This window comes from Molothrus aeneus, chromosome 12 (assembly GCF_037042795.1).
Source record: "Molothrus aeneus isolate 106 chromosome 12, BPBGC_Maene_1.0, whole genome shotgun sequence".
NCBI lineage: Eukaryota > Metazoa > Chordata > Aves > Passeriformes > Icteridae > Molothrus > Molothrus aeneus.
In genome coordinates, this window is record NC_089657.1 from 15,916,542 (window position 1) to 15,944,026 (window position 27,485).

The following is a 27,485-nucleotide window of genomic DNA, read 5'->3' on the forward strand; positions in this document are numbered from 1 at the left end:
TATGTGTCAGGGATTCTCCAGCACCCCATCAGACAAAGGACATGGCCAACCTTTCCCAGCTGTGCTCAGACCAAGGCTGCAGCCCTTTGGCAGCAGCTGCTGACCAGTGAGAGCTGGGGATGCACCCCAAGACATCCCCACCAGTAAACTCTGTTTACTGGTAATGCTGGTGGGCAGGGGGCCAAGCCCTCGGTGCTAACATCACATCAAGGGAGAGGAAATGGGGTGAATGGTCCCTGCAAGGTGGGAGATGACAAATACCCAAGAAAGTCTTTCTCACAGCAAGAGGCTCATGCAAACCACATCCTCTGCTCCCCACGCTGCTTTAACAATGGTAAAAGGCAGCATAGGGGCCTTCTCACTCCCTTCCCTCCCCAGCTGCAGTAAGGTAACCACAACCTTATAGGCTTTTTCGGGTTCTCTGGGATTTCTGTTCTTGCAGAGGGGAAAATGGACACACACCTCTCACTGTGTGGAAGGGAGGGGAGGAAACAGTTTGTTACCTTCAGCTAGGAGAGAAAAAGCAAAAGCCAAGCAGCTGTGGGATGCACAAGGAGTTTTACTGGAAAACGCAGCATGGTGGGGTGGTGGGAGAGGAGAGGCTGACCCTGCCTAGGGCTGGGAGCAGGCAGAAGGGGCCTTTGCCAGCTTCTTTCCAGCTCTGGGCTGCACACCGGGGGAATCTCTGCCTCTCTGAGCCATGGGCCAGATGCCAGACACCTTTTCTTACAGGTCATCCACACTGGGCACCTTGGCCATCAGGTCGCAGGCAGGCTTGTGCTTCTGCCAGTGCTGCACCTGGCATGCCCTGCAGAGGGGGAAGCTGCTCTCAGGGCACTGGAGTCACATCCATCCCTGGGGGCAAAGCAGCCCAGCACACACCCCTCTGGAGCTGGGGGAGAGCTGATACAGCCCAGCATTAGACCAAGAGGGGGGTGGATGTGGCCCCAGTCCTGGGGGTTAAGAAGGTTTAACGCCAGACCTTGCCAGATGGTTCAGGACCAGAGATTTAATTTAGTGCCACCGTCCCAGCTGCCACATCCCAGCCTGTCACCTGCACCCACAGGGTCATGGGTGCTTTCCTACCAAGGTGGGGAGGAGGGAGGCACTGTCACCATGGAAAACCCAGCCTGTCACTGCTGCCACTGTGGGCAGAGGCAGCTCAGCACCTCGCAGCTGCAACACAACCCTCACCAGCACCTCCTCCCCCAGCAGCCCAGCACATCAGCCTCCCACAAGGTTTGGAGAGGTACATGGCCAGCAGAGAGCTAGCGGTGCTGAGCAGTGCTGGGACCCCTGGCTTTCCTTGGCCCTCCCACAGCATTATCAAGTGAGACCTATGGTGCTCTGGGGAGCACTGAGGGGCTGCAGGGGGGCCCAGGGGGGCTGCAGGGACCCCAAGGGGGTGGCAGGGCTCCCTTACCGTGAGCAGTACCACTCGTTCCGGCAGCGAGAGCAGCGCTTGGCTGCTTCTGCACCACACACCCTGCAGCGGGGCTTGTCGGGGGCCAGAGCCTCCATCATGTCCAGGCTGTAGGTCTGTGCCCACCTGTGCAGGCAGAGAGGGGTGAGGCTGCTTACAGGGAATGGCTGACCAGCAGTGAGCTGTCCCTGTTACACTCTGCCACTGAGGGGACACGTCCAGCCAGTGCCACAGACCCCTCTGTGCTCCCAGTGCTGAGCTCCAGCCCTGCTCAGGCCCTGCTGGGCACTCTGCACACCTGCCCCAGCCTCACCTGCGTGCCTGCAGCTTCAGCTCCTCATCAGTGGGGCTGAAGGCATTCTTCACCTGGTGCTTGGCAATGGCCTCCCACTTCCCTGAGTTTTTCTTGAGGATATGGTCCCAGATGACAGGAACCTGGTGGGAGAGGCAGGGCAGGAGGAAGAGGTGCTAACAGCCTGAAAAGGGTGCTGTGGTTTGGGGAGAAGGCAGCCAGGCCTGGGCACAAGAAGCATGGCCCTCCAGGAGGGCAAGCAGAGGCAGAGGTGCTCAGGGTGTGCTTTTGGGTACATGGAGGGGACAGATCCACTGTCAGTGGGCATTGAGGTGAAACAAGGCAAAACCTTTGGGGTCCAGTTGGGAATGTGTGCTCAGCCTGCAGGCCTGGGCTGCTGAGAGGGAAGCCCTGGGAGCTCAGTGCCCTGTGTGTGGTGTGAACCCCGTGCTCCAGGGCTGTTGGTCTGAGCAGATTTTTCCGCTCGTCACTTCCCTGAAGATGAACGAACGGGGAAGGGCTGGACAGCCAGAAAGGAACATCCCAGCCAAGAGCAGCGTGCCCAGCTCAGCCTCTGGAGGGGACCATGCTGCTTCAAACAGCACTGCCTTCTCCAGCAGCGTAAAAATAGCCAAGGAAGGGGAGGAGGCTGCTCTGGGAGCAGGCAAATGGAAAAAAGGCCTTTCCTTAGCTTGGCTCAGCAACACGGAGTGAGTTCAGCACTCTCTGAACAGAGCAGGGAGCCCATGTGTGTGCTTCCCACTGCCTCCCCATGCCTGCCCCGGGCTCAGCCCCAGCCTTGGCAGGGGCAGGAGCTGCCCTGGTGCAAAAGCAGAGCTATGGAGAAGGGCAGCAGCCTGGTGAGGGCCGGAGGAGGTCCCCAGCATGGCAGCTGCTGGTCACTGGGCCACCAACAGGCTGGCAGTCAAGGCACAGGGCGTGAATCCATGTCCACCTCCGCCCTGCTGCCATCCCCAGCCCCAACAGCTCAGCTTGCCAGTCTGCAGCTTCCCCACCTCCAGCTCCCAGCCTGGGCCATGCCTCCAGCTCAGCCACAGCCACCTCTGACAGGGCACACCACCCTCCTGCCAGGCCATACAGCCAGCTGGGATGGGGACAGCGTGCTCCCACTGGGGACAGCCCAGACAGCCACTGCCCAACAGACCCATCTCCTCCAGGAAGCGCTGTGGGAGCCTCTGGCAGTGGGGAAGAGCCTCTGTGCTCCCAGTTCTTCTCAGGAGCCTCTTTGCAGATCTGCCCCCACACTCAGTTTCTCCCCTCAGCTCACAAGAAGGCGGTAGAAACACACAAAACCACTTTTCTCCAGAGATTACCACCTCATGAATTAAAACCCCCAAGAACCACTTGGCTGTTTAAAGACTTCATGGCCAAACTCCCAAAGGTCCAGACACCAGCTGGGACCAGTTTAACTCCAGACTCTATTCACCAGATCATGATGTCCCTCTGTACAAGTGGGCCAAGCAGCCTCAGACCAGGGCTGTAAAAGGGGACTTCCCTGGGGAGTCCAGAATTCATCAGGAAAACACTGATAAATGTCAAATGAAGAGTTAATTGTCAAAACAAGCCAGTGCCTATGTCTGCCCCACGCAGCTGCCATCCCAGGGGCTCAGTGTGACCTGGAGAGCTGTTTATAACCCAGCATTTATGCTTTTAGATGTGATTGCTTGGCCACTGCAGGGCAGGACAAGGCTCTCACATCAGCCACAGGCAGCTTTGCTGGCAATAAGGGTGTAACTGAAATGGGTACTTGGCTGTTTTTCCAGGGCATCATCGTTCCAGAGCTGAGCTTGGTGGAAGAAAAAAAGGGTAGGGAGCCATCAGGCTTAAGCCAGAGCAGCTGTAGAGGTGAAGGAAAAGCCACAGGATACCTGCTCCAGGATGAGATCCTTTTTGGGGGGAGCAGGGTCTGTCACTGCAAGGTAACTCAGAAATCTCTGCATCTCCACCAGGTTGGGCAGCTGGTCAATGAGGACATCTGTCAGGAATGCACGGAGCTGTGGCCAGGGAAGGGGGACAAAAGTGAAAGGAGAGGGGTCAGAACAAGGGAGTGAGAGGTGGGGATGCAGCAGGGCAAGAGCAGGGATTTGAGGGGCAGGGGCAGAGACACCAATGGGGGTCTCACGAGGTGCACTCACACACACAGGCTTTGCTGCTGCTCCTACAGAGACAGACCTGCTGTCCTCCCACCACTGGCTCCTGGAGCCCTCAGTGAGGATGGGCACAGATATCTGGAGGTGCCCAGTGCTGGCCAGGCCCCCCCAGGTGCTGCAGGGTCCTACCTTGAGGAGCTGGCTCTTGTTGAAGCCATCGAAGCGGTATTTGCGCTGGCACTCGGGACTGAGCAGCAGGTTCAGCAGGGCAAGCCACACCTGCCCATCCAGCTTGGTCATCTTCACCTGATCCTCAGGGGGCACCACGTGCCACGTGCCATTCTCAAACTTCTTGAGCTGGCCTGAGGGACAGAAGAACCAGGGAGACACAGTGCTGCCTGGGGGAAGAGAGCTCAGAAGGGGGATGCTGGCCTGTGCTCACTGCCTCGCTTCACCCTCTGCCTCAGTTTCCCCACAGCAGCCTACTTGGTACTGAGGCAAAATATTAGAGAACATGAAAAGCAGAAAAGACATGTATTAAACCAATATTGCTGTGGCAGGAAGAAAAGATCCCCGAGACATCTCCCTCTGTACTTGGCCAGGAGTGTAGAGCACTGGTGGGCAACACAACAGAGTGGGTGCAGAGACCCATTTTGGGGTACCAGCATGGCCACTCTTCTCGAGTTTCCTCTGCCAGGCAAAGCCAGAAGCAGCATGACTACAACAGATATGACAAAACAAGCTCCAACAGCTACTAGGGGATGGAGCAGGATGTGACCCTGCATCTGCACAGCCTGGAAATGCCTTTGTGCTCGTCTCTCTGCAGCCCCTCCCTCAGGGCCCTGGATCAAAGCTCCCTCTCACACCCCCAGCACACAGGCAGGGAGCAGGGATGTGTTTCTGGCTGCAGGAAGGAGGAAAGCTCCTGCAGCCAGCTGGGCTGCTCTGGGCAGGCACAGCCCCGCGCTTCCCTTCCTGCAGCTCTTCCTGCCCTGCCCCGAGCAGTTCCCACGGCCCAGGGGCAGCCTGGGGGGCTCTGGGAGCCGTGCCTGGCTGCAGACCTGAGGCACCATGGCCAATGGGCACAGCCTGACCAGGGGCCTCTGGCAACCTGGGACCAGCCTCAGGGACCAGCAGCACAACCAGGGCAATATTTTCTGCCTGGGGGAGACCACATCCGGCTCTAGGGAGTGCTGCCCCAAAAAGTGCAGAGAAGCTGGGATGGGCACTCTGGTCTTTCTGTGTGCAGAAGACTCCTCAGAGGAGCACGTGGGGCTGGCTGAGGTGCTACACTCCAGTTCTGGCTGTGATCACTCACAGGAGACCCAGCCCTGTGTGAGGATCAGCCTTTGTTTGGGAGCACTGCCAGGTCCCCAGCCCAGCTGTGCTGCAGCTGCTCTGAGCTGAACAGCTCCAGGCAGGGAGCACTGAGGAGCTGGAGGGGGAACAGCTCTGCAGGGGCTCCTACAGCAGATCCCAGTGGATGCACATCCCAGCACAGTGTCCCACAGACCAGGGGGCATGATCCATACCTGCTTCCCAGCAGCTCCAGGGGCAATGCTCCACCAGCTCGACAAGGAGGCAGGGCAGGTTGTGGGTGTTCAGCATCCGTGTCAGTGCACTCAGGGGCAGACTGGAGGTTTGACAGAAAGGGAGAAATGGCACTCACAGATTAATGCCAGAATTTGTATCTACAAATGCTCCCTGAGGCAGCTGGGAGAGGCAGGAAAGGAACAATGATCTGAGTTCCCAGGAGTAGCATGGAGCAGGGCGGACTGCTGCTGTGTTTCCTCCCAGAGCACAGAGTGCCACTGCCACTGTGGACACAGCCAGCTGCTGAAGGGGGTCCAGGGACCCTCCTGACCCCACAGGAATCCCATCTGGAGAGCTGGACACATCCTCTGCTGCTCCTGGGCACCTACCTGTCCAGCTGGTCAGTGATGAACCGCAGCACGGACAGAGCCTTCAGGGAAATCTCAAACTCCATCACCTCTGCCTGCTTCTGCAGCTCCTGTGGAGGGACAGGAGCAGCCTTGGTTGGGATTTCAGGGCCCATTTCCCAGGAGCTACAGAGAGGCAGGCTGTTGACTGCACTGGTAACTACAATCTGGGTAGGAAAACAGAGCCCCGAAGAAGTTTCTTGTCCCAACTGTGCCAGCACTGCCTGTTTGCCAGCACAGCCACAGAAGTGCTTGCAGCCCAGAGCTGCTCTGCCCTCATGTCCCTGTCCCTAACAGGTCGTGGGTGGCTACTGACTGCAGTGCTCCTGCACAAAAACACCCCCTGAAAGAGGCTGGCCCCAAATTTTGCCTCTCTCCCTTTCTGGGACCATCTTGTGGCCCATGGCCCTGTGGAGACCTGAGAGGGTTGAAGGAGGGAGGAGCTGCATGATCAGCAGAGGAACCAGAGGAGGAGGAAGAGGAAGGAGAAACTTGGCCCTGGTGCAGCTGCAGTCCTGCATCCACCCCTCCTGGATCTGCCTCTTCCCTCCAGCTTGGGAACAGCCAACTCAAATGTCTGCTGTGGTTATCCCAGCCCTCAGCTGTGCCATGCTCTGCAGCCACCCAGGTCCTTCCCTTCCCCTCATCCCCCATCAGCCTGAGCACTCTGACTCAGCCTCTCTGAGACCAGGGCAGGGCCATTCTCAGAGGTGCCAAGTCCTTCTCCTGGCTCAGGCAGAGCTTCTCTCCAGCCCCAGATGCAGCTCACACTTGGTGTACAGAGCTCTGACCTCAGCTTCCTGTATTTCTCCAAAAAGCCACTGCAACAGTTGCTGTCCAGATTCCTGTGGGCAGCAGCTCTGTGCTCCCTGTGCTGGTGCCTCACAGTTACTAAGAGAGCCTTGTGGGCTCTCCCCTGCCTCCTCCCTCTCCAAACTGCCCTAATGAGGTTTTTCCCACAGCTCCTCCTTGTATCCAGGCCTCATCTCTGCTGCCTTGAGACAGGGACTGTCTTTTGTCTGTGCTTCGAGGGGACAACAGAACAGGGGTTACCACCATACACAGTTCCAAAGGACAACAGGGTCCACAGCCCAGGAGATGGCAGGAACAGCTTTTTCACAGGGGTTATTGTACACAGGGTCAGGAGAGGCTGGAATGAATCAGAGGAAACCAGGCTCTCTGGAAGATGAGTGCTTTTGAGAATCCTATTGGCTAGAAAAGGTCTGGGGTTTTGTGTTCGTGTCAAAAGCAGTAACAGAGACACCCCTTTCCCCTCCCCAGCTGGGAAAACATTTCCTGGAAAACATCCCTATTGTGCTCCAGATCCCTCCACTTCCTTCCCTTTTCTGAGAGAGAAGTATGTGCTTGGGCAGCAAGCCAAAGGATGGAGGCGAGGGGAGGTCCAGGCTCTGCCTTTAACCCTGCTCTCCCAGATACTCCTCCTGCTATGCAGCTCCAGGTGCTGAGGAGCACCAGAGGCAAAGACAGCTCCTGCTCTGGGAAGGGGTGTGTGTGTCAGCCTGGGAATACCTGACTGGGAAAGCTCTGGGATTTCTGCTGACCCGGGCCAGCTCAGAGGAGCTGTTTCGCAGGGAATAAAGGAAGCTGGGGGAAGGACATGAGGACAATTCCTTGTTGTTAGGAGAATTCTCTCATCGTTAACCCTGGCTGGCTATACTGGCAGCCTGACCCGGGGTGGCTTCCCAAACTTCAGGGAGAGATATCCACACAGCTTCTGAGAGCAACAGCAAATGGCCAAACCCCTCTTGAATATTTTGCCCATCAACTCTCCAGCGTGTCACACCCCAGAGCTCTGAGCATGTCCTGCAGGAAGCCTCAGGCTGGCACTAGCAGCAGGCAGGGCAGAGTGGAGGGGGGTGGGTGCAGGCACAGGCACAGAGAAGCACCAGACACCCTGAGGTGGGCAGGAGGTGCCAGGGCTGCAACCCATGGAAAGGCCTCCGTGTGCCCAGGGAGCTCCAGGGCTTTCTCCTCACCTGCATGGACGAGGGGCTGGCCAGAGGCTCAGCAGGGAGCTCTGCTGCTGGTGCCGTGGTGCTCCGGGCTGCCAGCAGGGTCAGCTTGCGGTGGCAGTAATCGATCAGGTCCAGGATGCTGTCCTCGGCTGACTCACAGATCTCCTGCACAGCCACAAGGGGCTCACACAGCGTCAGCCCCCACAGTGTTCCACCCCCAGGGGCTTTCCCACCTGGGAAAGCTGAACCTGCCTCTCACCTTGTGAAAGAACACCGTCTCCAGGAGGTTGATGATGGAGGCTTCATGGTGCAGCTGTGGGAGGAGAATGGCAACAGTGAGTAACAGTGGAGCAGCCTGGGACAGGGAAAAGGGCTTTTCTGAGAAGCTGCTTATGTAGCTGTGGCCAAAGAGAAAGATACAAGTGATGCAGCCTTCAAATCAGCTCCAGTTCATGCAGTTCATGTTAATATTTATGCTGACATGCCTGTGACACTCCAACATGCCAAAGGAGAGCCGCACTTCCCAGCAGCCAGGGCTCTTCAGCTTGTGCTGCAGGGGCAGGACAGCCACGGCCCTCGGGCACGCTGCAGGCTCTGGAACCAGTGCCTGAGATGGGGCAGTGCTCTGCAGGGCTGTGCTCCTCCAGGCCCTGGGACTGGGGCAGACAGCCTTGTCCAGGACTGGGAGCTATGGAATAGTTGCCCTGAGGCAATCAGCTGCTCAGGGAAGACACCACCTTGCCCCTGCAAAGTGTTACTCCGGACTGAAAATGGGTTAAAACCTCCAAGCCTCAGGCAGATGTTCCTTAGGTCAAGGGCTGCATCCCTCTACAAGGAAGCCTAGATCTGGAGATCATTCCTTTGCCAAGAATGGCTCAAGGGACCACTGGTCCCAGGAGCTCAGTAAGAAAATGTTACATTTTTGTTAGCCCCGAGGCACATGAGACTGGAGAGCCCCTGGCTAGAGAGAAACAGTGCTCAGAGAGAGGAAAAAACACCCCAGGGGAGCCACAGCCAGGAGCACAGCTGCCTCCAGGAATAGCTTTTGCTGCACCCAGCAGCTCCTGCAAGCCCCTGTGTGGGATCAGAGAGGGGACAGCTCTCCAGAAAGCCAAGCTTCCCTGGGAGTGAGTCCCTGTCCCTCCTGGGGCAAGGGCATGGGCTTGTATGGGTTCTGGGAAACCAGGCCCTTCCCACTGTGTCCCACTGCCCACCTCAGCTCTGAGACCTTCAGGGTGACATTTATTTTCCAGCAGAGCTGTGCCTGGCCCATTTTCAGGCTGGCTCCCAGCGCCCCCTGTACTCACCACCACGTAGATGGGGAAGGTGCTTCTTGGCTTGAAGTCCTGCAGCCGGCACAGCACGGGGAAGATCTTGTGCTTCCAGATCTCCACAGAGATCAGCTCCCCAATGAGAACAGGAATCTAGACAGGGAAGGGATGGGGAAGTGAGGCCTTTCAGACCAGGGCTGCAGCAGGAACCAGTTTGTTGCTCATGGTCAGCCCCACTGGAGTCACGCAGGGAGGAGGGTGGCTCTGGGGCACACTGAATTCTTCCAGCTCAGAAGCCAGCAGCTTCTCACTGCAGGGCACAGCTCCTGGGGCTGCAGAGGGGAAGGTGACCCCAAGGAGCTGGGCAGGTCCAGGCAACCTCACAGCCTGGGACTGGGACCCCTCAGGCATAGGGCAGAGATCTGCAACCAGAGGGACCAGTGCATCAAGGAGACCAAAACAACCTCCAAGAGAGAAACCAGACACCAGCAAGTAGAAATACCACAGCGTGACCTTTAATTATTTTAAAAAACAAAACTGGCACACCACCAGTCAAAAATCTTTTCCAGAGACATAACACATTATTCAGCATTTTATTCCAAAATTGCACACACTGCTCACAGGGCAAGCCCAGCTGGAGGCTGAGGGCCAGCACAGGGATCACTCCTGCACCCAGGGAGGCTCACCTTGGCATGGCTGACCAGCAGCTCGGTGAGGAGCTGCTCCTGGCCCGCTGAGGCGCTCAGGATGCCGTGCATGTTGAGCTTCTCCACGTACTCATGCTGCCGAAGCCATCTGGGGGGCAGCCAGCGGGACACCAGTGCCACAGAACTCTGGGGGCTGCCCTGGCGAGGCTCCCTCAGGCAGGGAAACCACGCTGTGTGTGCCCTGAGCCTGAGGCTGCAGCTCCCCGGACAGCCCTGCTGCCCCCACAGCACCCTCTGTCAGCGGGGACACCACAGAACCAGGGGGAGCCCCTCCATCACCCCCACCCTCACAGACACCTACATCTGGGACCCCTCCTCACCCTGGGCCCTCCAATCTCCCCCAGTCCTTCCAGGAACGCTCCAGAATTGCAGACCCTTCTCTCACCCCACCTCAAAACCAGGACTCCTCCTGCCTACCCAAAACCTTCTGGGAACCCCTCCTTACCCCCACTGTGACCCCTGGGAAGACCCCAAACTGGGCTCCCTCTTGTGCTCCCACAGCCCCAAAGGGGACCCCCCACATTTAAAGTCCCTCTTTCATGTTCTCCCCCTATAAACATCCCACGGCCGTGTCCCCGCACCCTTGCCCGCCGATGTCGCGCAGCTCGGAGCCCTGCAGGGCTCGCACCAGCGCCTCGGCCTCGGCGGGCGGCAGCGGCCCGGGCACGGCGGCCATGGCGTCCGCGTCGCTGTGGCAACGGCGCCGCCGACAGCGCCCCTTGGCGGCGGGGAGGACTCGCGGCGGGCCGGCGGCAGCGCGGGGCGGGGCGGGCGGTGCTGCCCCCTGGCGGCGCGGAGGAGCGGCCGCGGCCAGCGGGCACACGTGGCGGGGACAGCGGGGGACACACCGGGCACACGTGAGGGGACACAGCTCTACAGAGGGCTGCGTCACTTCCAGCACACGATGATGTTGGGGTCGTTCTCCAGGCGCTCATCCAGCTCCTTGTAACTCATGCCTGGGGAGTAAGGCAGTGGGGTGTTAGTAGGGTGTCAGTGTTGGGTCAGTGGGGCGCCTGGCAGTGGTGTCAGAGGCTGGGTGGAGTCCCCAAGCCCTGCCCCTGGCAACATGGGCTCGACAGCCTGGCTTGGAGAAGAGCCTGGCCCACAGTCCCGTCTCCCTGCAGTCTGAAGGCTCCCAGAGGGGCAAGAACCCAAGACCAGTGCCCGGCTGTGGGCAGGCAGAAGTGCCTCTGTCTCCCAGCAGCCCAGGGCAGGCAGACGTGCCCGTGTCTCCCAGCAGCCCTGGGGTGCACACACACGGAGCAGAGGATCCTGTGGCCCTAGGGATCCGTACCAGTCTTGCAGCAGATCTCGTCGTAGCTGTGGCAGCCCGTGTACAGCCGGGCGGGGTGGCTGCGCTCGTCCCGGGCCACCTTGACTGGGTATTTCTGCAGCCGCCGGATCAGGCCCTTCATCAAACCAAACTGGATCAGCCTTCTGGGGACGAGGAGCAAAGAGATGGGACCACGATCCCAAGGTGCCAAATGCCCCAGCTCCCCACATTCCCTTCTGTTCCACGTGCTCCACCATTGCCTCACGGTTCCTACCCTACAGACACAGGGTTGAGTACTTCCTGCTCCCTGTCTCTGCCACTCCCAGTGCCACCACTGCCCTCAGGGACTGATCAGGAGGGCTCTGACCTCTCATCCACCCTCTGGAGCTGCAGGGTGTAGCGGGAGATGAGGTCTCGCACGGTGGTGCCAGGGCTCAGCCCGCAGTACAGCTGGAAGACATCCCTGAGGCTGGCTCGCTTGTGCCCTGCAAGGACAAGTCACCATTCAGCTGCCCTGTCCCCCTGCCTGGGCCAGCATCCCCAGGCAGGGTCACTGTACCTTGTTTGGTGACATAGGACAGACACTCTTCCTGGAGGCACTTGTCATCCACCAGGTCCTGGACCTTGGGTGTGGTGCAGTAGACATTGGAGTACTGGAGGGTGATGGAAAAGCAGCTCTGCTCAGCTGCAGCTCTGACAGACAGGCCTGGCCCACCCCAACCCTGCCACTGCCCAAATCCCCTCACAGCCCCACGGCCCGACCCACCTGGAGTATGGAGACGAGAGTGACGACCCCGTAGTACCTACAATGGACAGGGAAGGGTGAGAGGAGCCCTGTGGCTCTGGGCAGCCCTGCACGGGGGGCACTCACTCACAGCAGGTTCTGCAGGGGGGGCACTCACTCACAGCAGGTTCTGCAGGGGGGGCACTCACTCACAGCAGGTTCTGCACGGGGGGCACTCACTCACAGCAGGTTCTGCACGGGGGGAACTCACTCACAGCAGGTTCTGCAGGGGGGGCACTCACTCACAGCAGGTTCTGCAGGGGGGGCACTCACTCACAGCAGGTTCTGCACGGGGGGAACTCACTCACAGCAGGTTCTGCACGGGGGGAACTCACTCACAGCAGGTTCTGCATGGGGGGCACTCACTCACAGCAGGTTCTGCACGGGGGGAACTCACTCACAGCAGGTTCTGCATGGGGGGCACTCACTCACAGCAGGTTCTGCAGGGGGGGCACTCACTCACAGCAGCCCCTGCACGGGGGCACTCACTCACAGCAGCCCCGGCACGGGGGCACTCACTCACAGCAGCCCCTGCACGGGGGCACTCACTCACAGCAGCCCCTGCACGGGGGCACTCACTCACAGCAGGTTCTGCACGGGGGCACTCACTCACAGCAGGTTCTGCACGGCGATGCGCACCAAGTTCAGCTCCACGTCGGCCTCGGCTGAGATCTTCTGGACGTGCCGGAATCCATCGATGTAGGGCAGGATCTGGGAGGGGGAGGCAGGAGGGAAAGGGCAGAGAGCACTGAGGCATCAGCCTGAAGCCCAAGCAGCTCCCCTGGATCTGGGAGCAGCTTCAGCAGCCCAGGTGCGCTTTCACCTTGTGCTGGTGAATGATTTGCTCACAGGCCAAAGCACAAAGCCAAGGGCAGCACCAAATTGTGCTCATAAATGTGGGGATCTCCAGGGCAGCCCAACCCCCCTGATGGTCTGGAAACAGATCCCATTCAAAGTGTTAATCACATAAACCTGCTGCGTGGTGAGATCCCACTGGGAGTTGAAGAAGTCATCCTTGTCCTGGGTGAAGACAGGGACATCGTACTCCTGCACGATGGGGGGATCTGGGCGCTGCTCAATCACCTTCAGGTGGATGGTGTTGGACTCATCTGCCCGGGAAAAGGGGAAGGCTCAGTCTCCATGCAGAACAGTGCTCCCTCAGGAGCCTGCAACCATCAATCCCAGCACACCACAATAGCATACACAACAAGGTGTTTGCAGCCATCCCCTGGAGCCAGGTAGGGCAAGGCTGGCTCAGACACCCCCAGATCCAAGCACAGACAGGCAGGGAGCTGCAGGGAGCAGCACAGGCAGAGCCAGCCTGGGTAGGAATGTCTCCCAGCACAGCCCTGTCCTCGACGTACCTATGGGCAGGGTGCACTTCCCTTTGGCATTCAGCTCCTCCAGCAGGATGGTCATGATGGGAACCAGCTTCTGTTTACTCTCCTCATTGGAGATGAATCCACTTTCCAGCTGAAGAGAGCAGAAAGTCAAGTCAGCTGCTCCCCACAGGATTACTGCCTACAGCAGCCCAGATCCTGTTCCTGTTTAGAACTGATCTGTAGGAAAGCAGCAGCACAATCCCCTCCTCAGTGTAAATCCAGCCCCTGTCCCAACAATGCCCAGTGGCCCCCACGTGCTCCAGGACCCTGCAGAGGTGCCCATGCTCTGTGGGGTGGGTGGGGAGGCAGCCTGGCCGTGCCCAGCCTCACCTCGAGGGTGGTGAGGTAGCCAGCCAGCTTCTTCACGATGGGCTCCAGCGCGCAGGCCTTGGCTCTGGCGTCACACACGAAGCCCAGGTTGAAGAGCAGAGCGTTCCTGCTGTACTTCTTGTGCTCGATGCACACGGGGCAGCCGATCAGCTTCTTCTCCATGGCCGTCCTGTGGGGACACCTGTGACCTGCACCTGCGCCCTCAGGCAGCCTTAAGTCCCCCACAGGGATGGCTCCCAGTCGGCTCTGCAGGTAGGGGCTTTAGCAGGAAAAATGATGCCTAAGCCCTACATGCTCAGAGTGCAAATCACAGGCTGAAGGGGGACCGGGGAGGAAAGGGTCAGCCCTTAGTAAAGGAAACTGTCTCCTTTGGAAACCAGCACAGCCCTCCTGACTGATCTGACCTTCCTGCATTTAAGACTGGCGGAGCAGCAGATGCAGCACCAGCCACCCCCAAATGTGACCGCCCACCCTGTGCACGGGTACCTGGGGACACCGCAGTGACCCCGCTGGCCCCGAGGCAGGAGCCCAAGGCTGGCAGTGCCACCCCACCGAGCCGTGCTGTGCACCGAGCTGCGCTGTGCACTGAGCTGTGCTCCGCACCGGGCCCGGCGGGACAGCGGCTCCCGGGCAGGGACGGGGCTCTGCCCGCACTCACACTGTGATCAGCTTGTTCTGCAGCTCGGGCTTCGTGATCACGTACACCTGGATGGTGTCAAACAGCTCCCGGGAGATGAAGTCCTCGGGGACCTGCGGCGGCACAGGAGGCTCCGTTCCAGCCGAGCCCGTCCCGCTCCGGGGAGCACCCACCACCGCTGTCCCTGCCCCCTTCCCTTTCCCGACGGCCCAGTCCCAGCCCCCGCCGCGGGCAGGCGCCGCGGGCCCCGGGCGGCTCGCCCCGCACCTGGTAGGTGATTTTGGGCCCGAGCGTGGGGTGGAACTCGCTGAAGAACACGCACTCGATGCGGTCACCCATGGCGGGACGCGAGCAACCCAGCCCCGCCGGCCACCGTAGCGCCGCTGCCGCGGAGTCACGGCCGCGCGGGGGGCGGGCCCTCACACTGAGCTACAGCACTTCCCGCCACTCAGGGCGGCGCAGTGCGGCGACGCGAGCCTTAGCGCTGACGGACAGCCCGCCTCAGCCAATCGGAGCCCGCGCCGCGGCCCGGCCATGTCGGCAGCGGCGGTTCCGCCCGCCCGGCCAACATGGCCCTGACGGCCGAGACCGAGTCCCGTCTGTACCGCTCGCTGCGCGTGGCCTCCGGCGCCGCCGCGCACCTCGTGGCACTGGGATTCCCCGCCGCCGTGGCCGTGCTGGCGCGGCCCGGATCCAGTGAGTGCCGGCGGGGCCGGGGCCCGGGGCGCGGGGAGGGCCGGATGTCTCAGCTCACCTCACCCTGCGCTTCCCTTCCAGGTCTCTTCTCCTGGCACCCGCTGCTCATGGCCCTCGCGGTAAGTGCCGCTGCCCGGTCACCGCCCGCTGCCGGCGGAGTGCCTGGGTGGTGGGTGCCGAGCCCCGGGAGCCCCCGGGTGATGGGAGGCTGAGCCCCGGGCGGTGGGCGCCCAGCCCCGGGGGCCCCCGGGTGACGGGAGGCTGAGCCCCGGGCGGTGGGTGCCCAGCCCCGGGAGCCGCGGCGCTGGGGCGTTTGTCCGGTGCCAATGGCGCTGCCCTCTGCCCCCCAGTTCTCGTTCCTGATGACGGAAGCGCTGCTGATCTTCTCCCCGGAGACCTCGCTGCTGCGCTCCTTCTCCCGCAAGGTGCGAGTGCGGGTGCACTGGGCCCTGCAGCTGCTCGCCCTGCTCTGCGCGCTCCTGGGGCTGGCAATCATTACCTACAACAAGCACCTGAACGGCAAGGGCCACTTTGTGACCTGGCACGGGCTGACGGGGCTGCTGGCCGTGCTGTACGCCGGCGGGCAGTGTGCCGGGGGCGTGCTCCTGCTCTACCCCAAGCTGATGAAGAACTGGACTCTGGCCAAGCTGAAGCTGTACCACGCAACCTCAGGGCTGGTGGGCTACCTTCTGGGCTGTGCCAGCCTGATGCTGGGCATGTGCTCCCTCTGGTTCACCACCACGGTGACCGGTGCCTTGTGGTACCTCGCCATGCTGTGTCCCCTCGTCACCAGCCTGGTTATCATGAACCAGGTGAGCAATGCGTACCTGTACCGCAAGCGCAGCCAGCACTGAGGGCTTGGTGCTGACCTGAACTTCCCAGAGCGAGCTGGGCCTCCCTTTGGAGAGAGCTGGCAGCCCCCCTGCTCGCACAGGGTCTCCTTGGAACTTGGTTTCTACCTACTCGTCTTTCCTTAGTCCTGGATTGTCCGTAGTGTCTTGTCCTTGGGGAGCAGCTGCTCCAGATGTGTGTGACACCTCACCCCTGCCTTGGCGGGGATGTTCCCTGGCACAGGTAAAGCTGCCAGTCCCTGTGGCAGCTTGGTGCTCAGTGCTGGGAAATGGAGGGCTCACTCAGGATTCCTGCTTCTTTTCCCTTCCCATGCAGGGCTGCTTTGGAGCAGGCAAGGCAGGAGCCATCCTGGTGAGGAGGGCAGGGAGTCCCTTCTCTCCCAGGGGCTGCAGCAGGCACCACGCTGCCTCTCCTGCCACGGGGGCAGCTTGACAGGAAAGCACAGGGCACGGTTGTGGCTTCAGCTGGGCAGGGCTGGGGCAGGGTGGTGGCACCCGAGCAACGGTACAGCAGCAGGTGTGTCCCCATGGCACGGGCAGTTCCTAGGACCAGAGCAGGCAGCTCTGCCCCAAGGGCCTGGGTCTGGACACCCACTGCCACGCACAAACCCCTCCTCCGTGGGCTGGGCTCTGCCTGCCGGCGTGGGGTCAGTTTACAGAGCAGATTACTGAGCCGGGCTGTGAACTTACAGCCAGCAAGGCATAGGGAACAGTGTGAGCACGGGGGGAGGCACAGACCTGGGCAATGAACCCTTGGGAAGGTAGGAAGAAATCTCCTTGCTGGCACAGCAGCCTTCCTTCCAGCACGCATCCTGCTCCCGGCAGGGCTGGAGAGCTGGGAGCAGCTCCCAGGCTGAAAAATTCCTCTGTATCCAGAGCTTTTATTCAATAAAAATTTCAGGCAGCTAGAGTGCAACAAGCCCTCTTTACTTCTTGGGTGGGATGACTTTTGGGGTGCAGGCAGACATGTCTCCCTGCTGGGAGCACCTGGGAAGAAACCCCCTCCCCACCTCCCGACAAGAGCCCCCAGGGGCTGCTCTGGGCTGGGTTCCCACCCTGCCCATGCTCTGCTGCAGGAGCCAGCGCTTTCAAAGAACTCTTTATTGATACCCAAAGGTCTGTGTTCTTCCCATTTGACAAAACCTTCTCGTGTGGTCCTTTAAAAAAATAATCATGACACTGCTGATCCATATCCAGGGCTGGGAACTGCCCACTGGATCAGGAGCGGTGGAGGCTGTCAGGAGCGGTGGAGGCTGTCACAGGGAGCATCCTCTCCATCCAGGAAAAAAACTCCATCAACAAAGAGGGAGGGAAAAGAAAGGGGGAGCCCACATTCTACCTGCAGGAAAGAAAACCTGCTGCCAGAGGAAGCAGCTAGAGTCCCACTGTAAAATTAATTCCAGCTTCTAGTGTAATCTGGCAAACGGATTAGCTGGGGAGCAGCCAAGGGCAGCAGCTCCTCACAGGGGGAGGGGGCAGGAGAGGAAGGAGGAATCCCCACCATGAAAGCCTGGAGCTGGCAGTGCTGGAGCACCACCACGAGGGGCTGGATGGCCTCCTCCTGCCCAGGGTCCTGTCCCCTCCTACCCAACAAACTTCTCACTGGCCCTGGTGAGCTCCTGCTGCGGCGGGGGGAGGCTCCCCATGGGAAAGACCTTCAGAAGAGAAACCCACCAGCCTTCCCATTGCCTCTGTTAGGGACAAAACTACCTTCAGAAAGGAGAAAATACGTGTTGAGTGCTCTGGCCAAGCCCTGGCACAGAGGAGAAGCTGACTTCGATCCCACGACGGCCAGCACAGCGGCTTGAGGGAGGGATCAGCCCCGTGTCCCTCTCCCAGAACAGCTCCCGCTGCCTGCACCGAGTCCACGGCCTGCCCCGGCTGGGGGGGTGGCTCCAGGAATCCCTGTCCTCACGGTGGTGGCAGTGTCACTGTCCCGGGTGCCTGGTGCTGGCCGCGAGCAGCAGCAGCAGCGAAGCGTTGGAATGAGGTATCCCCCTGCCCGTGCCGCGGGAGGAGTCCCCGCCCCCGGCCAGGGGGACCCGAGGGGGATTAGCAGCTCTCACACGGAGACAGGGCGGGAAGAGGCAGCTCACAGCTGGGCCGGGGCGTCCTGGAAGCTGATGAGGTTGGACTCCTGGCCAGGGCTCTTCCCGGCCGTGCCGGGCTCGGGCAGCAGTGGGCTGTTGGCCTTCGCTGCTGCTGCCGCCTCCTCCTCATCATCCTCCATGCTGGGCCAGGCTGATTGGTCCTCCACGCGCTTCAGCCGCTCGTTCAAAGCCTTCAGGGCCAGCTGCCTGCAGGACAAGGGTACGTGGGCAGGTTAACGCGGGACAGCGGCTCTGCCCCATCGGGCAATGAGCAAGTCAGTCCCTGGCTTCCTCCCAGAAGGAAAGGGTGGGTTCAGCAGCGCTGGGGAAAACCTGGAGCGCCTGGGACTGCTCCACAGAAATGCACTCTGCCTCACAGACTACTCACACGGAGTTTTCATGCTACGTGGTGCAACATGAGGGCAGCTCCGGGAATGGGGAATAAAGGCATAAAGCAGGGCAGGGAAAAGGGAGTGCCAGCTCCCTGTCCAAACCCTCCTGCCAGGAGTCAGGAAGGCCAGTGCTGGCTGCGCTGGAGTGTGGGGCTGACTCACTGCCCTCCCCTGGGCCAGGGTGAACTGGTGGAAGGCTGCCACAAACATAGGCTGTCACTGTCCCAGACTGTCCTCCTTTCTTCTGCAGGAACCCCACACCTTGTCTGCCCCTTTCCCAGGATTCCCCCTGCCCTTCCATTGCTGCTCCACATCTGGAAGAACAGGATAATGCCCCACCAGCTTCCTGAAATGCTCCTCACCACCTCCGTGGCAGACCACATGGAGAAGGCCCCTCCTGCGCCCCTGAACCTACATCTCCCCCCTCCTCCTTGGCTGGATTTTAAACCGTACCCTCGCTGTCCCTAAACGCGATCCCTACGGGCAGGGCAGGGCAGGCGGTACCTTCTCCTCTCGGCGTCCTGGGGGTCCGTCCCCGGCAGGCTGATGGTGATGGAGGACGGGGCACCCACGTCGTAGCGCTTGACGGTCTTGCGGCACACCCGCACCTTCACCAGCACGCTGTGCACCAGGTTGGCCACCAGACCCACCACGGGCTGCAGGATCTCGGGGAAGAAAGTGGCGAAGGCGAAGTGGTCGCTCATGTCTCCGCGGCCTCTACTGTGCCGCTGGTAGAAGCGGAGATAGACCCAGCTGGAGAGGAGCCCGAAGCCGTACGAGGCCAGTACATTGCTCTCGACGAGGGCAGCGAGCCGCAGCAGAGCCAGGAGAAGGAGCAGGAGCATGGGGACAGCCTTCATTCTGACCTGAGGCACCTTCAGTACGGTGCTGTCCCCCATCGTCTGCTTGAGGGCCACCAAGACCCCCCCGAGGAAGCCCAGACCGCCGTGGATGCGGACGGCGAACAGATAGTGGAGGCGGAAGGAGGCCACATAGGTGAGGAAGTAGGCGAGGGCGGCCAGGAGCCCCACGGAGATGTTCACCACGGCGAAGAAGACGAGCAGCTCCAGCGCGCCCCAGAGGGGCTCCAGCAGCCGCCCGGCCGTGCCCAGCGTGGCCAGGCTGGCCGCCAGCCCCCAGGCGCGCTCCTCCACCAGCCCGTGCGTCAGCAGCGTCCACACCCAGAAGTTGGGGGGCAGGAGGTAGCCGGGCGTCACCCCCAGCCCGTAGGCCGTGTCCAGCCCGAAGGAGAGCAGGTACAGCAGCACCGCGGCGGCGCTCAGCGACTTCACCACCACGCTGGTGCCGGCCAGCGCCGCCAGGAAGTGCTGCCGGGCCACCGGCAGGTACCGCCGCATCTTCGGCCCCGCGGGCGGGACGGGGCGGCCCCGCGGGGGCTGCCCGGCCCCACCCACCCGCCTCCCCGCGCCGGGCCCCGCGCGGCCCCCGGCCGGCCCCGGCCCCGCTCTCTCCCTCCGCCGCCGCCTCGGGCCAGGCCGCGCTCGGACCCTCCGCGGGACCAGGCCGGGCGCGGACAAACAGGACCGTTGCGCATGCGTGGAACGGGGCCGCCGGGGCGTGGCTGCCGCGGGGGCGGGGCCGGGGCGCCGCGGGGCACGCCGGGACTTGTAGTCCGGCCACGTTGGCAGCGCGGGGCGACACGGGACACACGGCCGGGGGACACGGGGGAACACGGACACGGAGGGGAGACAGCGACACGAAAGGGGAGGACATGGGACAAACAAGGCACACGGACGGGGGAGGGACACGGCGGGACGTGGAGGAGAGGGGTGGCGGAGCACGGTTATGGGGCATGAAGGTCACAGTCATGGGGGTGCGTACATGGGGGGCAGAAACCCCGGGAAACGGGGATATGGACACGGGCGGGCTGGCACGGAGGACACTCGGGGACATTGACCCCCAGCAACAGGGGGACCCGGGTGCGGGGACACGGGCATTGAGTGGGGCGTGGGCAGGGTGACACGGTCCTGCGGGGACACTGGAAGATGGGGGCCTGAGCCCCCGGCCCTCTGTGCAGCGAGCGGGCTCTGTGAGGCCCCGGCGCTGCGCTGTCCCTGTGCCGTGTCCCTGTCCCCCGAGGTGCAGCAGGGGTGAGGGCAGTGTCCCACCTGGCAGAGCCCCCCCCGATATCCTGTGCCCACCCCCGTGCTGTGCCCCCCCCAGCCGTGCCCACGGCCCCGGGCAATGACGCAGCCACCGCCTGTGAAGTGAAAATATGAACATTATTTAATAACTGAGTCTCTGTAATAAACCATTTGAAAATATTTTACAAGGAGTCACACGCACGATATCTTACAAATCGTCTTTTTGTTGGTTTTTTTTTTTTTTAGTTTTCCAACTCTTCTGTACAAAAAAAAAAAAAAAGAAAGAAACCAAAAGAAATTAAAAATAAATTAAAGAAAATCAATTAAAAACCCAATGCCTTTGAATGAGCAGAGAGAGAAGCTTTTGGGTGGGGACAGGGCAGGAGGTGACCCCGGCGGGACGGGGGGCCCGGGGCCACGCCGCCCGTTCGTCTCATTGGTTTTTAACTTAAAATAGACTATATATGTATATATTTATAGGTATGTATAGTGGTGGTTTTCTGGCAGAGCACCTAACTAGACTACAGAAGTACACACACTCCCGGTAACACAGAGCCATCTGTTCAAACACGGTTCCCAGAGACAGTAACCAAACACACACTGAAAAAGCTACAAGCAGAATGACCATTAATTAACCCCAGCACTAATTAGCGCCTGGCGCCCTCCCCAGCCCCCCCGGGGTGGCCGTGCCGAAGGGGCTCCCCTGGACCCGGTTGATGGGGTGGCTCTGAGCGGGGTGCCCCGGGGGGGTGAGGGTCCCCAGGGCTGCCCCGGGACCCCCGGCACTGCCGGGAGCAGCGGGGGTGGCACCCCGGGTGTCACAGCTGTCACCCGGTGTCACGGCTGTCACCCTGCTCCGGGCCCCTCCAGCCCCCGGCGCCTCTCCGGGCTGGGTTTGTGGGGTGCAGGGGGGTCTGCGGGGTGCCAGGGCAGAGCAGCCACGCTGTCCCCTCCCCGGCACCCGGTGGAGTGACTGGGGGGTGCCACCCCCGGTGAGCGCCACCTGCCCGCGTCCCCTGCCGTGCCCCAGCCGGCAGCACCCGGCACGGCCCCGCTGCCCCGGGACGGGCCCGGGCCTGGCACGGCCCTTCTGGGGACATGTGGCACCTCCCGCTGAGCACTGGAGGCCGTGCGGCGCGCCCCTCTCGGGGACACGTCCCCAGGGACGGGCAGCAGGGCCCGGCCAGGCCAGCGCGGGTTCTTTGGCAGGGCAGGGGGTCCCGCAGGGCTGGAGGGGGGCAGGGCTGAGCGGGCAGGATTCACAGTGATCTGCAGAACGGAAAAGAAACAAAATGCTTTTTTTTCCCCTCCTCCTTTTCACGCTAGTATCTGTGCCCAAGGACGGCTGAGCCCAGCGCGGGGGCCGGGGCTCCATCGTGCCGCAGGCAAAGGCCACTGTCCCTGTCCCTGTCCCTGTCAGCCCCAGCCCGCAGGGATGAGCCCGCAGGGACTGCAGCTGCCCCACACGCCCTGGGGCCGGTACCGCCAGAACAAATGATAGTGACCCGCACAGTCAAGTCCTTTCTTTCTTTTTTTTTTTTCTTACCCCCCCATTTTTTTTCCTTTTTTTTTTTTCTTTTTTTTTGTTTGTTTGTTTTCCCATGTGTCCTCGTTGCTGACAATAAACCCCGCCGGTCTCCAGGTGAAAATGTCGGAAACTCGATGTAGAAAGATCTGCTTTAAAATCTTCAGGCTAAAAAAATAGGCGAGGTGGATGGAGGGGTGGGAATTGCGGGCGAAGGACACCGACGCCACTTTTCCAAGTCCGGGTGGCCGGGAGGGCGCGGTGCCGGGAGCCCCGGCCCGGTGCCCGCTCTGCCGGGAGCCCCGGCCCGGTGCCCGGCTCTTCTTTGGCTGCGGCCGGCGGGGAGAGCGGGGCGGCACCGGGGGGGCCCCGGGGCGGCGGAGGGGGCGTCGCTCCCGCTCCAGCGGGCCGGGGACGGGCATGGAGATGGAAGTTGAAAGAAAAGAGAGCTGGCGGGGGCGGCCGGGGGGCTAAAGGCAGGCGGCCGGGGGCAGTGGGTGCCGGCTGGTGCTGGAGTAGAGGAGCAGCAGCTGCAGCGAGAGCAGGACCCCCAGGGAGGGGGAGAAGGAAGCCCCTCGGCCGCAGTCTGAGGTATCTTCCTGGGTGGGGGAAGAGAGAGGGGCCGTGGGGCACCCCCGGCAGTGCCTCGGCACCCCGGGGGCACCCACTGCCCTGGCAGGGGCATCTGCCACCTCCCTGCAGCCCTGAGAGCCTCCTGCCCTGCAGCACAGCCCCGGGGCCACCCCTGCTGCTGCTCTCCCCGGGACCCTCGTGGCTCTGCGCTTTCCCCCAGGAGGGAATGGCACTGCTCTCCCAGGGACCCCTCAGAGCTGTGACCTCCCCAGGGAATACACCCCAGGGCTCCTGAGCCCTCTCCCTATCCTCCCTGGGCTCCAAACCCCCATCAGAGGGGTCCCCCCACCCCTCTGGGTGATCCCCTCATGGCCCTGTTCCCCTTGGGGGACACGCATGGCTCTGTTCCCCCCAGGGGAGACACTCACCTTTCCACTTCCCCCTCAGGGCTCCCCTGGGATGCCCCCCATGGCTCCATTCCCTGCTCTGGGGGGACCCACTGCCCAAACCTCCCCCAGTGGAGCACCCCTCAGGGGATACCCCTGCCCCCAGCCCTCCCCAGGGCCAGCCCCAGCTCTGCTGCCCCTGCCCCACGTACTGTTGCATTGTAGTCGAAGCAGATGTGGGGGCCTTTCCGGTAGCGGGGCCTGTCCACCAGCTCACACTGGTTGGGGTCCCTCGGGGGGGCTTGGCAGGTCAAGGAAACCACCAGGAACAGGGCAGTGGGGGCTCCTAGGGCACCCCCAGCCCCTGTGGCCACGGGCCAGCTCCCTCCACCCCCACCAAATTCCACCACTCCACAGGTCCTTGCCCCCCTGCCTGTCCCACACACCCCACGTGTCCCCCAACCTCGCTGCCGCCACATCCCTGTGGGATGCAGCCATCAAAGGATACCTCTTACCTCTGCCTGCAGCAGCTTGACAGACTCACACTGGCTGCAGAGGGGCTTGTCAGCCACCACGAAGAGCAGGTTGGTGTTGGCCAGTCTCTGTGCATGGAACAGCCTGGGGGTGCAAAGGCAGTGGGACCCCCCTTACCCTGTGCCCCAATCCCCTCCAGCTGCCAGTGCCAGCCCTGCTGAACCAGCAGCACCTCCCCAGACCCAATTTCATCACTGTCCCTGCCCTCCTCCCCATCCCTGTCCCCAGCTTCATCCCTATCCCTGACCTCATGCCTGTCCACATTCCCAGCCTTGTCCCAATCCCCATTTCCTGCCCTGGCCTCCATCCCCACCCTCATCTCCACCTCCCTGCCCATCCCCATGCTGAGGGGCTGCCCAGGGACTCAGCACTGATGGCCTTGATGGCCTTCCAGGGTTTGGTTCCACGCAGAGGATCCCTGGGGACACCATCACCCACAGCCCATGAGGACACCACCGTTCCTCTCTGTCCCCCCTGTCCCCCTAAATGCTACATAGCATCTCCTACTGCCCCCACAGAGGCTGCTGCAGGGCACCTTGGCACAGGCAGCCTCAGGGGTGTCCCCAGCCCTGCCCAGGGGTGGGACAGTGGGGACAGACCCACCTGGAGCAGTTGCCGCAGTCGATGATGGCGTTGTAGGTGGCGTTGACGGTGCTGAAGTAGTACTGGGTCTGCTTCATGATGCAGCTCGTCTCCCTGGCCTCCATGCCGTCCCCCACCACCTCCTCTGTGCCAGCACAGCGCTGTGGGACAAAGGCCACCAACCCCCCCAGCCCTGCCCACCCCCAGCTCAAAGCTCCCCAGCACTGACCCGTCTGGAACCAGCTGCTGTAGGTGAGGCTGTACAGGAACTGCTGGAACAGGGACCTGGGCAAGCAGAGCGTGGCCACATCAGCTGTGACAGCCCCAGGGACACCCCATGTCCTCTCCAGTGGGAATGGCCCCAGGGACAGGACAGGACTCACCAGGCTGCAGCCGAGGTCCACCAGGCGAGGCTCAGGAGGTCGGCCACAGTGGGCTGTGGGTAGAGAGGGGGCAGTGAGCCAGCAGGTGCCCATGAGGGGCACTGGGGACACACTCGTGGGTCCCTGAGCTCCCAGAGCAGCTGGAATGCAGCATCCCCGTGGGTCTCACCACGAAGACGCCGCGGGGCGCCGCGCCCGTGTTGCTGGGGGCCTCGGGGGCACAGACGGACTGGAAGTCGTAGGACTCCTTGCGGGCGTAGAAGGAGTTGTTGTAGAGGGCAGACATCAGGTTGGCATCCACTTCACTGAAGAACTTGCCCACCTGAAATGGGAACACTGAATCTGCACCCAAATGCCACCTTGGCATGGGCTCCCCTGGAGGGGACGCGAGTGGGGCAGTGTCACAGCCACGAGCTCGGGGTTCAGCTCCTGGCTGGCACCCCCGCCCCGGGGAGCTGCGGGCACTGCTCACCTGGTACCAATGGTCCTCCTGGTTGGACAGCACCAGGAAGCCCCCATCATCAATGAGGACACAGATGAGGTCCTGGGGAAGGAGGGCAGTGTCATCCAACCCTGGCCATGGCCAGGGCAAGGCAGGACTAGCAGGGGAGGGTGGCAGGCTGTCAGGCAGGGGGGGCAGCATGGTGTCCCCAAGCCTCAGAAGCATCTCAGTGCCAGGAGCACCCATGCTGGTTGCAGGGAGCAGTAGACACCACCCACCCTGGGGGTTTAACAACCCTCTCAGAGGGTCCACCGTCCACAGGGCAACCCCCAGGCCTTCATCCCTGTGAGGTGGGCTGGGTCTGGCTGAGCTTGGGGAGCAGCAGGGCACAGGGTGGGTGCACAGGCTGGGTAAGCAGGGGACAGGGATCTCTCCCAGCCATTCCATACACCCCCACCAGCTGCTCCCACCCCTGCCCACCACCCACCTTGTTGTTGGCCTCACAGTCCATCTCACAGCTGCTTGAGGGGTCACACTGTCAACCAAAAGCCGGGCAGAGGGACAGGTTAGCGGGATGGTCATCCCCCCAGAGCTGTCCTCCCAGCCAGAAGGGGACATGCAGGGTGGTGTCCCCAGAGGCTGGGGACAGGAACCCAAACCCATTCCAACCACAGGCGCCATGTCCCAGCAGTGCCCCCCAGCACACAGAGCTCCCTCCCTGCCCTGTCTGCCCTGTCTGCACCCCTGTTCCCTGGCTGTGCCAGCCCCAGGACGTACCCGGCGGGTGCCCAGCTGGTCTCGGTCTGTCCGGTTGCTCGCCAGCACTTTGAACTTCTCAGCCCAGGCCTCCAGGTCCAGCTTCACCCCCACCACTGGGGCGGTGGGAGACAGGGTGAGCTGCAGCCTGGAGGGGGTGCAGGGACCCCCCAGCCTGGCACCAGGGCACCCAGCTCCCTGCCTACCTGCGGGCTTCAGAGTCTTGCCCCCGATGCTGAGCTCCACGGCGGTGCTCACCAGGATCCCAATGGTGTTGTTCTCCAGGTCCAGCCCCCGGTAGCCAGCTGTGGAAGGCAGGGGTGACATCAGGGGACACAAGGAGCCAGTGCCAGCCTGGGTCACATCCTCTCACCCTGAGCTGGCACCCACCATCTCGGTAGGGTGGCTTGAAGATGTAGCCCTTGTTGTCCAGGCTCCTCCGGTAGAAGCTGGCGTTGAAGGGCTCCGGTTCCTCCTCCCAGTCATCTGCGGCCCTGGCAGGGAGAAGCCATAGCCATGACTGTCACTGCCATCTCTGGTCCCACCAGAGATGGCCCAGCAGGAGCAGACACGCCACTGTGCAGGGCAGACACTCACTTGTTAGGGAAGACACGGGTGATGCCCCCGTCGGTGGCTGCGAAGACAGCCAAGAGGCTGTACCTGCAAGGAGAGGGGCCAGGTACACCAGCCATCAGTGGGGTTTTGCTCTGCCCCTGCCTCCACAGCCCATCCCCATCCTCATCTGTCCCAAGACAGTGCTGCCCACCCTGGGCCATCTCCCCTCCACCTACGTGTTGAGGTCCTGGTCCTTCCAGACTTGGTCCACCAGCTGCTGTGTGATACCCGTGTCCAGGATTAGGTTGTGCAGGAGGAAGTTGTCGCCTTGGAGAGGAGGAGGAGGTGAGAGCTGACCCCATGAGGGCCACCCATGTCCCCAGCTCTGTCCCAGCACCCACTCTGCAGCAGCTCCCAGGACCCCAACCCCAGCACAGTTTATCCCCTGCTCCACCTCCCCCTGAATCCCCATCCACCCTCAACCCCCCAGCAGCCATCCCAGCTACTCACACTGCTTGGAGTCTGGGGTCACCTTTTCCATGAGGGCAATAAAGTTTTCCAGGAACTCGGTGTTGTTATCCGACAGGTCGAGGTCTTTGCAATACTCTCTGGGGTTTGGGGACAAGGTTTGTGGTTCGTGGGGATGGAAAAGGCAAGGTCAGTTCTGCCCCGGGGACGGCAGGGCAGGGGCTGGCTGTGCTGCCAGCACCCAGGCTTGACAGGGACACAATGGTGGTGACTGCCACCTCTCCTGGGAGTGTCACCCGCCAGGGGAACTGGCTGTGGGCACCTCTGCAGACTGCCCAGTACCCAGCCCCAGCTGCCTGCAGTGCCACCAGGGAAGTGTCCCACCAGTCACCGGGTCTGTCACTGCCACAGGCACTGAGGTGCCGTCACCTCTGCCAGGACAAGCTCTGATGGATCTGGTTTGCCCAGAATGGTACAACACCGAGTCCATCTCTCCCCATCCTGCTGGGGCTACTAGTGGGACTGGGTGCCTCTGGCACCGTACTTACCTGTGGGGCTGTGCCCACCCTGCCCTGCCCCTGTGGCACCCCAGGGATTGGGGCTCCATTGTGGGTGCCAGCAGGGATTTGCCTCGGGATTCTCCACAGCTGCACTGGCAGCACCAGGCAGGCACTCAAAGCCGTAGCTGTGCCCTTTGCACAGCTGGTTGGGTGCTGGCTGAGCCCAGCTGGTGGAGATGGGCGCTTGCCCATGGGCATCATGGCCCTGAGACACTCCTGGGACAGGCAGTATGGTGGGTGCCAAGTCCCTGCTTCAGTCTGGGACATCCTGAGCACAGAGTCCCAGCCCCACCGATGCCAGGGACAGCTGTAACCTGTTGGTCACCACGAGACTCTGACTGGGTGGCACAGGTTAGTGCCACCCCTGTGTGCCAAGAGCCTCCCGTCCTCAGCAGGGTGGCTGTGAACAGTGCCAGGGTGCTCAGGGCTCCCCCACTCACAACCCCTCCACCAAGCTCCTG

General features: G+C 61.8%; 5 protein-coding genes across 7 annotated transcripts in view; 1 reads left to right on the plus strand and 4 right to left on the minus strand.

The window, feature by feature from the left end:
• Positions 1-541: 541 nt before the first annotated feature.
• Positions 542-10,444, minus strand: ZMYND10 (zinc finger MYND-type containing 10). The gene is made up of 12 exons (XM_066557947.1): positions 10,302-10,444; positions 9,700-9,808; positions 9,050-9,166; positions 8,002-8,055; positions 7,764-7,907; positions 5,749-5,837; positions 5,359-5,459; positions 4,016-4,188; positions 3,605-3,730; positions 1,737-1,858; positions 1,424-1,549; positions 542-808 (listed from the first exon to the last, which is right to left on the minus strand). Exons 1-12 carry the CDS (start codon positions 10,394-10,396, stop codon positions 727-729), a joined length of 1,338 nt encoding a protein of 445 aa, XP_066414044.1. The 5' UTR covers positions 10,397-10,444; the 3' UTR covers positions 542-726.
• A 29-nt stretch (positions 10,445-10,473) lies between these two features.
• NPRL2 (NPR2 like, GATOR1 complex subunit) lies at positions 10,474-14,490 on the minus strand. Of its 2 annotated transcripts, none has more exons than XM_066557948.1 (11): positions 14,394-14,490; positions 14,148-14,239; positions 13,490-13,658; positions 13,142-13,250; positions 12,750-12,886; positions 12,391-12,488; positions 11,760-11,796; positions 11,553-11,646; positions 11,361-11,478; positions 11,015-11,157; positions 10,474-10,676 (listed from the first exon to the last, which is right to left on the minus strand). In XM_066557948.1, exons 1-11 carry the CDS (start codon positions 14,463-14,465, stop codon positions 10,609-10,611), a joined length of 1,137 nt encoding a protein of 378 aa, XP_066414045.1. In that variant the 5' UTR covers positions 14,466-14,490; the 3' UTR covers positions 10,474-10,608. The 2 variants fall into 2 exon arrangements, with proteins under 2 accessions (XP_066414045.1, XP_066414046.1); XM_066557949.1 differs by having other exon boundaries at positions 10,563-10,676; positions 11,015-11,154.
• Positions 14,491-14,681: 191 nt separating this feature from the next.
• Positions 14,682-16,583, plus strand: CYB561D2 (cytochrome b561 family member D2). The gene is made up of 3 exons (XM_066558239.1): positions 14,682-14,822; positions 14,904-14,941; positions 15,173-16,583. Exons 1-3 carry the CDS (start codon positions 14,696-14,698, stop codon positions 15,674-15,676), a joined length of 669 nt encoding a protein of 222 aa, XP_066414336.1. The 5' UTR covers positions 14,682-14,695; the 3' UTR covers positions 15,677-16,583.
• A 176-nt stretch (positions 16,584-16,759) lies between these two features.
• Positions 16,760-19,556, minus strand: TMEM115 (transmembrane protein 115). The gene is made up of 2 exons (XM_066558238.1): positions 18,660-19,556; positions 16,760-17,970 (listed from the first exon to the last, which is right to left on the minus strand). Exons 1-2 carry the CDS (start codon positions 19,511-19,513, stop codon positions 17,766-17,768), a joined length of 1,059 nt encoding a protein of 352 aa, XP_066414335.1. The 5' UTR covers positions 19,514-19,556; the 3' UTR covers positions 16,760-17,765.
• Positions 19,557-20,379: 823 nt separating this feature from the next.
• The window catches only part of CACNA2D2 (calcium voltage-gated channel auxiliary subunit alpha2delta 2), a 212,125-nt gene continuing 205,019 nt past the window's right edge, over positions 20,380-27,485 (minus strand). For both annotated transcript variants that reach the window (XM_066558333.1, XM_066558334.1), the window contains 15 exons: positions 26,507-26,604; positions 26,233-26,323; positions 26,039-26,101; positions 25,832-25,935; positions 25,648-25,746; positions 25,463-25,557; positions 25,173-25,220; positions 24,716-24,787; positions 24,413-24,565; positions 24,244-24,296; positions 24,090-24,145; positions 23,882-24,005; positions 23,253-23,362; positions 22,957-23,045; positions 20,380-22,384 (listed from right to left, as the gene is read on the minus strand). In XM_066558333.1, the coding sequence (XP_066414430.1) occupies positions 22,256-22,384; positions 22,957-23,045; positions 23,253-23,362; positions 23,882-24,005; positions 24,090-24,145; positions 24,244-24,296; positions 24,413-24,565; positions 24,716-24,787; positions 25,173-25,220; positions 25,463-25,557; positions 25,648-25,746; positions 25,832-25,935; positions 26,039-26,101; positions 26,233-26,323; positions 26,507-26,604 (1,384 nt within the window). In that variant the 3' untranslated portion in view covers positions 20,380-22,255. The remainder of the gene's footprint in view (positions 22,385-22,956; positions 23,046-23,252; positions 23,363-23,881; positions 24,006-24,089; positions 24,146-24,243; positions 24,297-24,412; positions 24,566-24,715; positions 24,788-25,172; positions 25,221-25,462; positions 25,558-25,647; positions 25,747-25,831; positions 25,936-26,038; positions 26,102-26,232; positions 26,324-26,506; positions 26,605-27,485) is intronic.

Coding starts and splice junctions, on each gene's coding strand:
- NPRL2 (XM_066557948.1), bottom strand. CDS start 14,465: ATGGGTGACCGCATCGAGTGCGTGTTCTTCAGCGAGTTCCACCCCACG. Junction 13,659..14,147: donor CAGAACAAGCTGATCACAGT/GTGAGTGCGGGC, acceptor GTGTCCCCACAG/GACGGCCATGGAGAAGAAGC. Junction 12,489..12,749: donor GGGATCTCACCACGCAGCAG/GTTTATGTGATT, acceptor TCCCCCTCCCAG/ATCCTGCCCTACATCGATGG.
- TMEM115 (XM_066558238.1), bottom strand. CDS start 19,513: ATGCGGCGGTACCTGCCGGTGGCCCGGCAGCACTTCCTGGCGGCGCTG. Junction 17,971..18,659: donor CAGGACGCCGAGAGGAGAAG/GTACCGCCTGCC, acceptor CTTGTCCTGCAG/GCAGCTGGCCCTGAAGGCTT.
- ZMYND10 (XM_066557947.1), bottom strand. CDS start 10,396: ATGGCCGCCGTGCCCGGGCCGCTGCCGCCCGCCGAGGCCGAGGCGCTG. Junction 5,460..5,748: donor ATCACTGACCAGCTGGACAG/GTAGGTGCCCAG, acceptor TCAAACCTCCAG/TCTGCCCCTGAGTGCACTGA. Junction 809..1,423: donor AACGAGTGGTACTGCTCACG/GTAAGGGAGCCC, acceptor CCCCCTCTGCAG/GGCATGCCAGGTGCAGCACT.
- CYB561D2 (XM_066558239.1), top strand. CDS start 14,696: ATGGCCCTGACGGCCGAGACCGAGTCCCGTCTGTACCGCTCGCTGCGC. Junction 14,823..14,903: donor GCTGGCGCGGCCCGGATCCA/GTGAGTGCCGGC, acceptor CTTCCCTTCCAG/GTCTCTTCTCCTGGCACCCG. Junction 14,942..15,172: donor CGCTGCTCATGGCCCTCGCG/GTAAGTGCCGCT, acceptor TCTGCCCCCCAG/TTCTCGTTCCTGATGACGGA.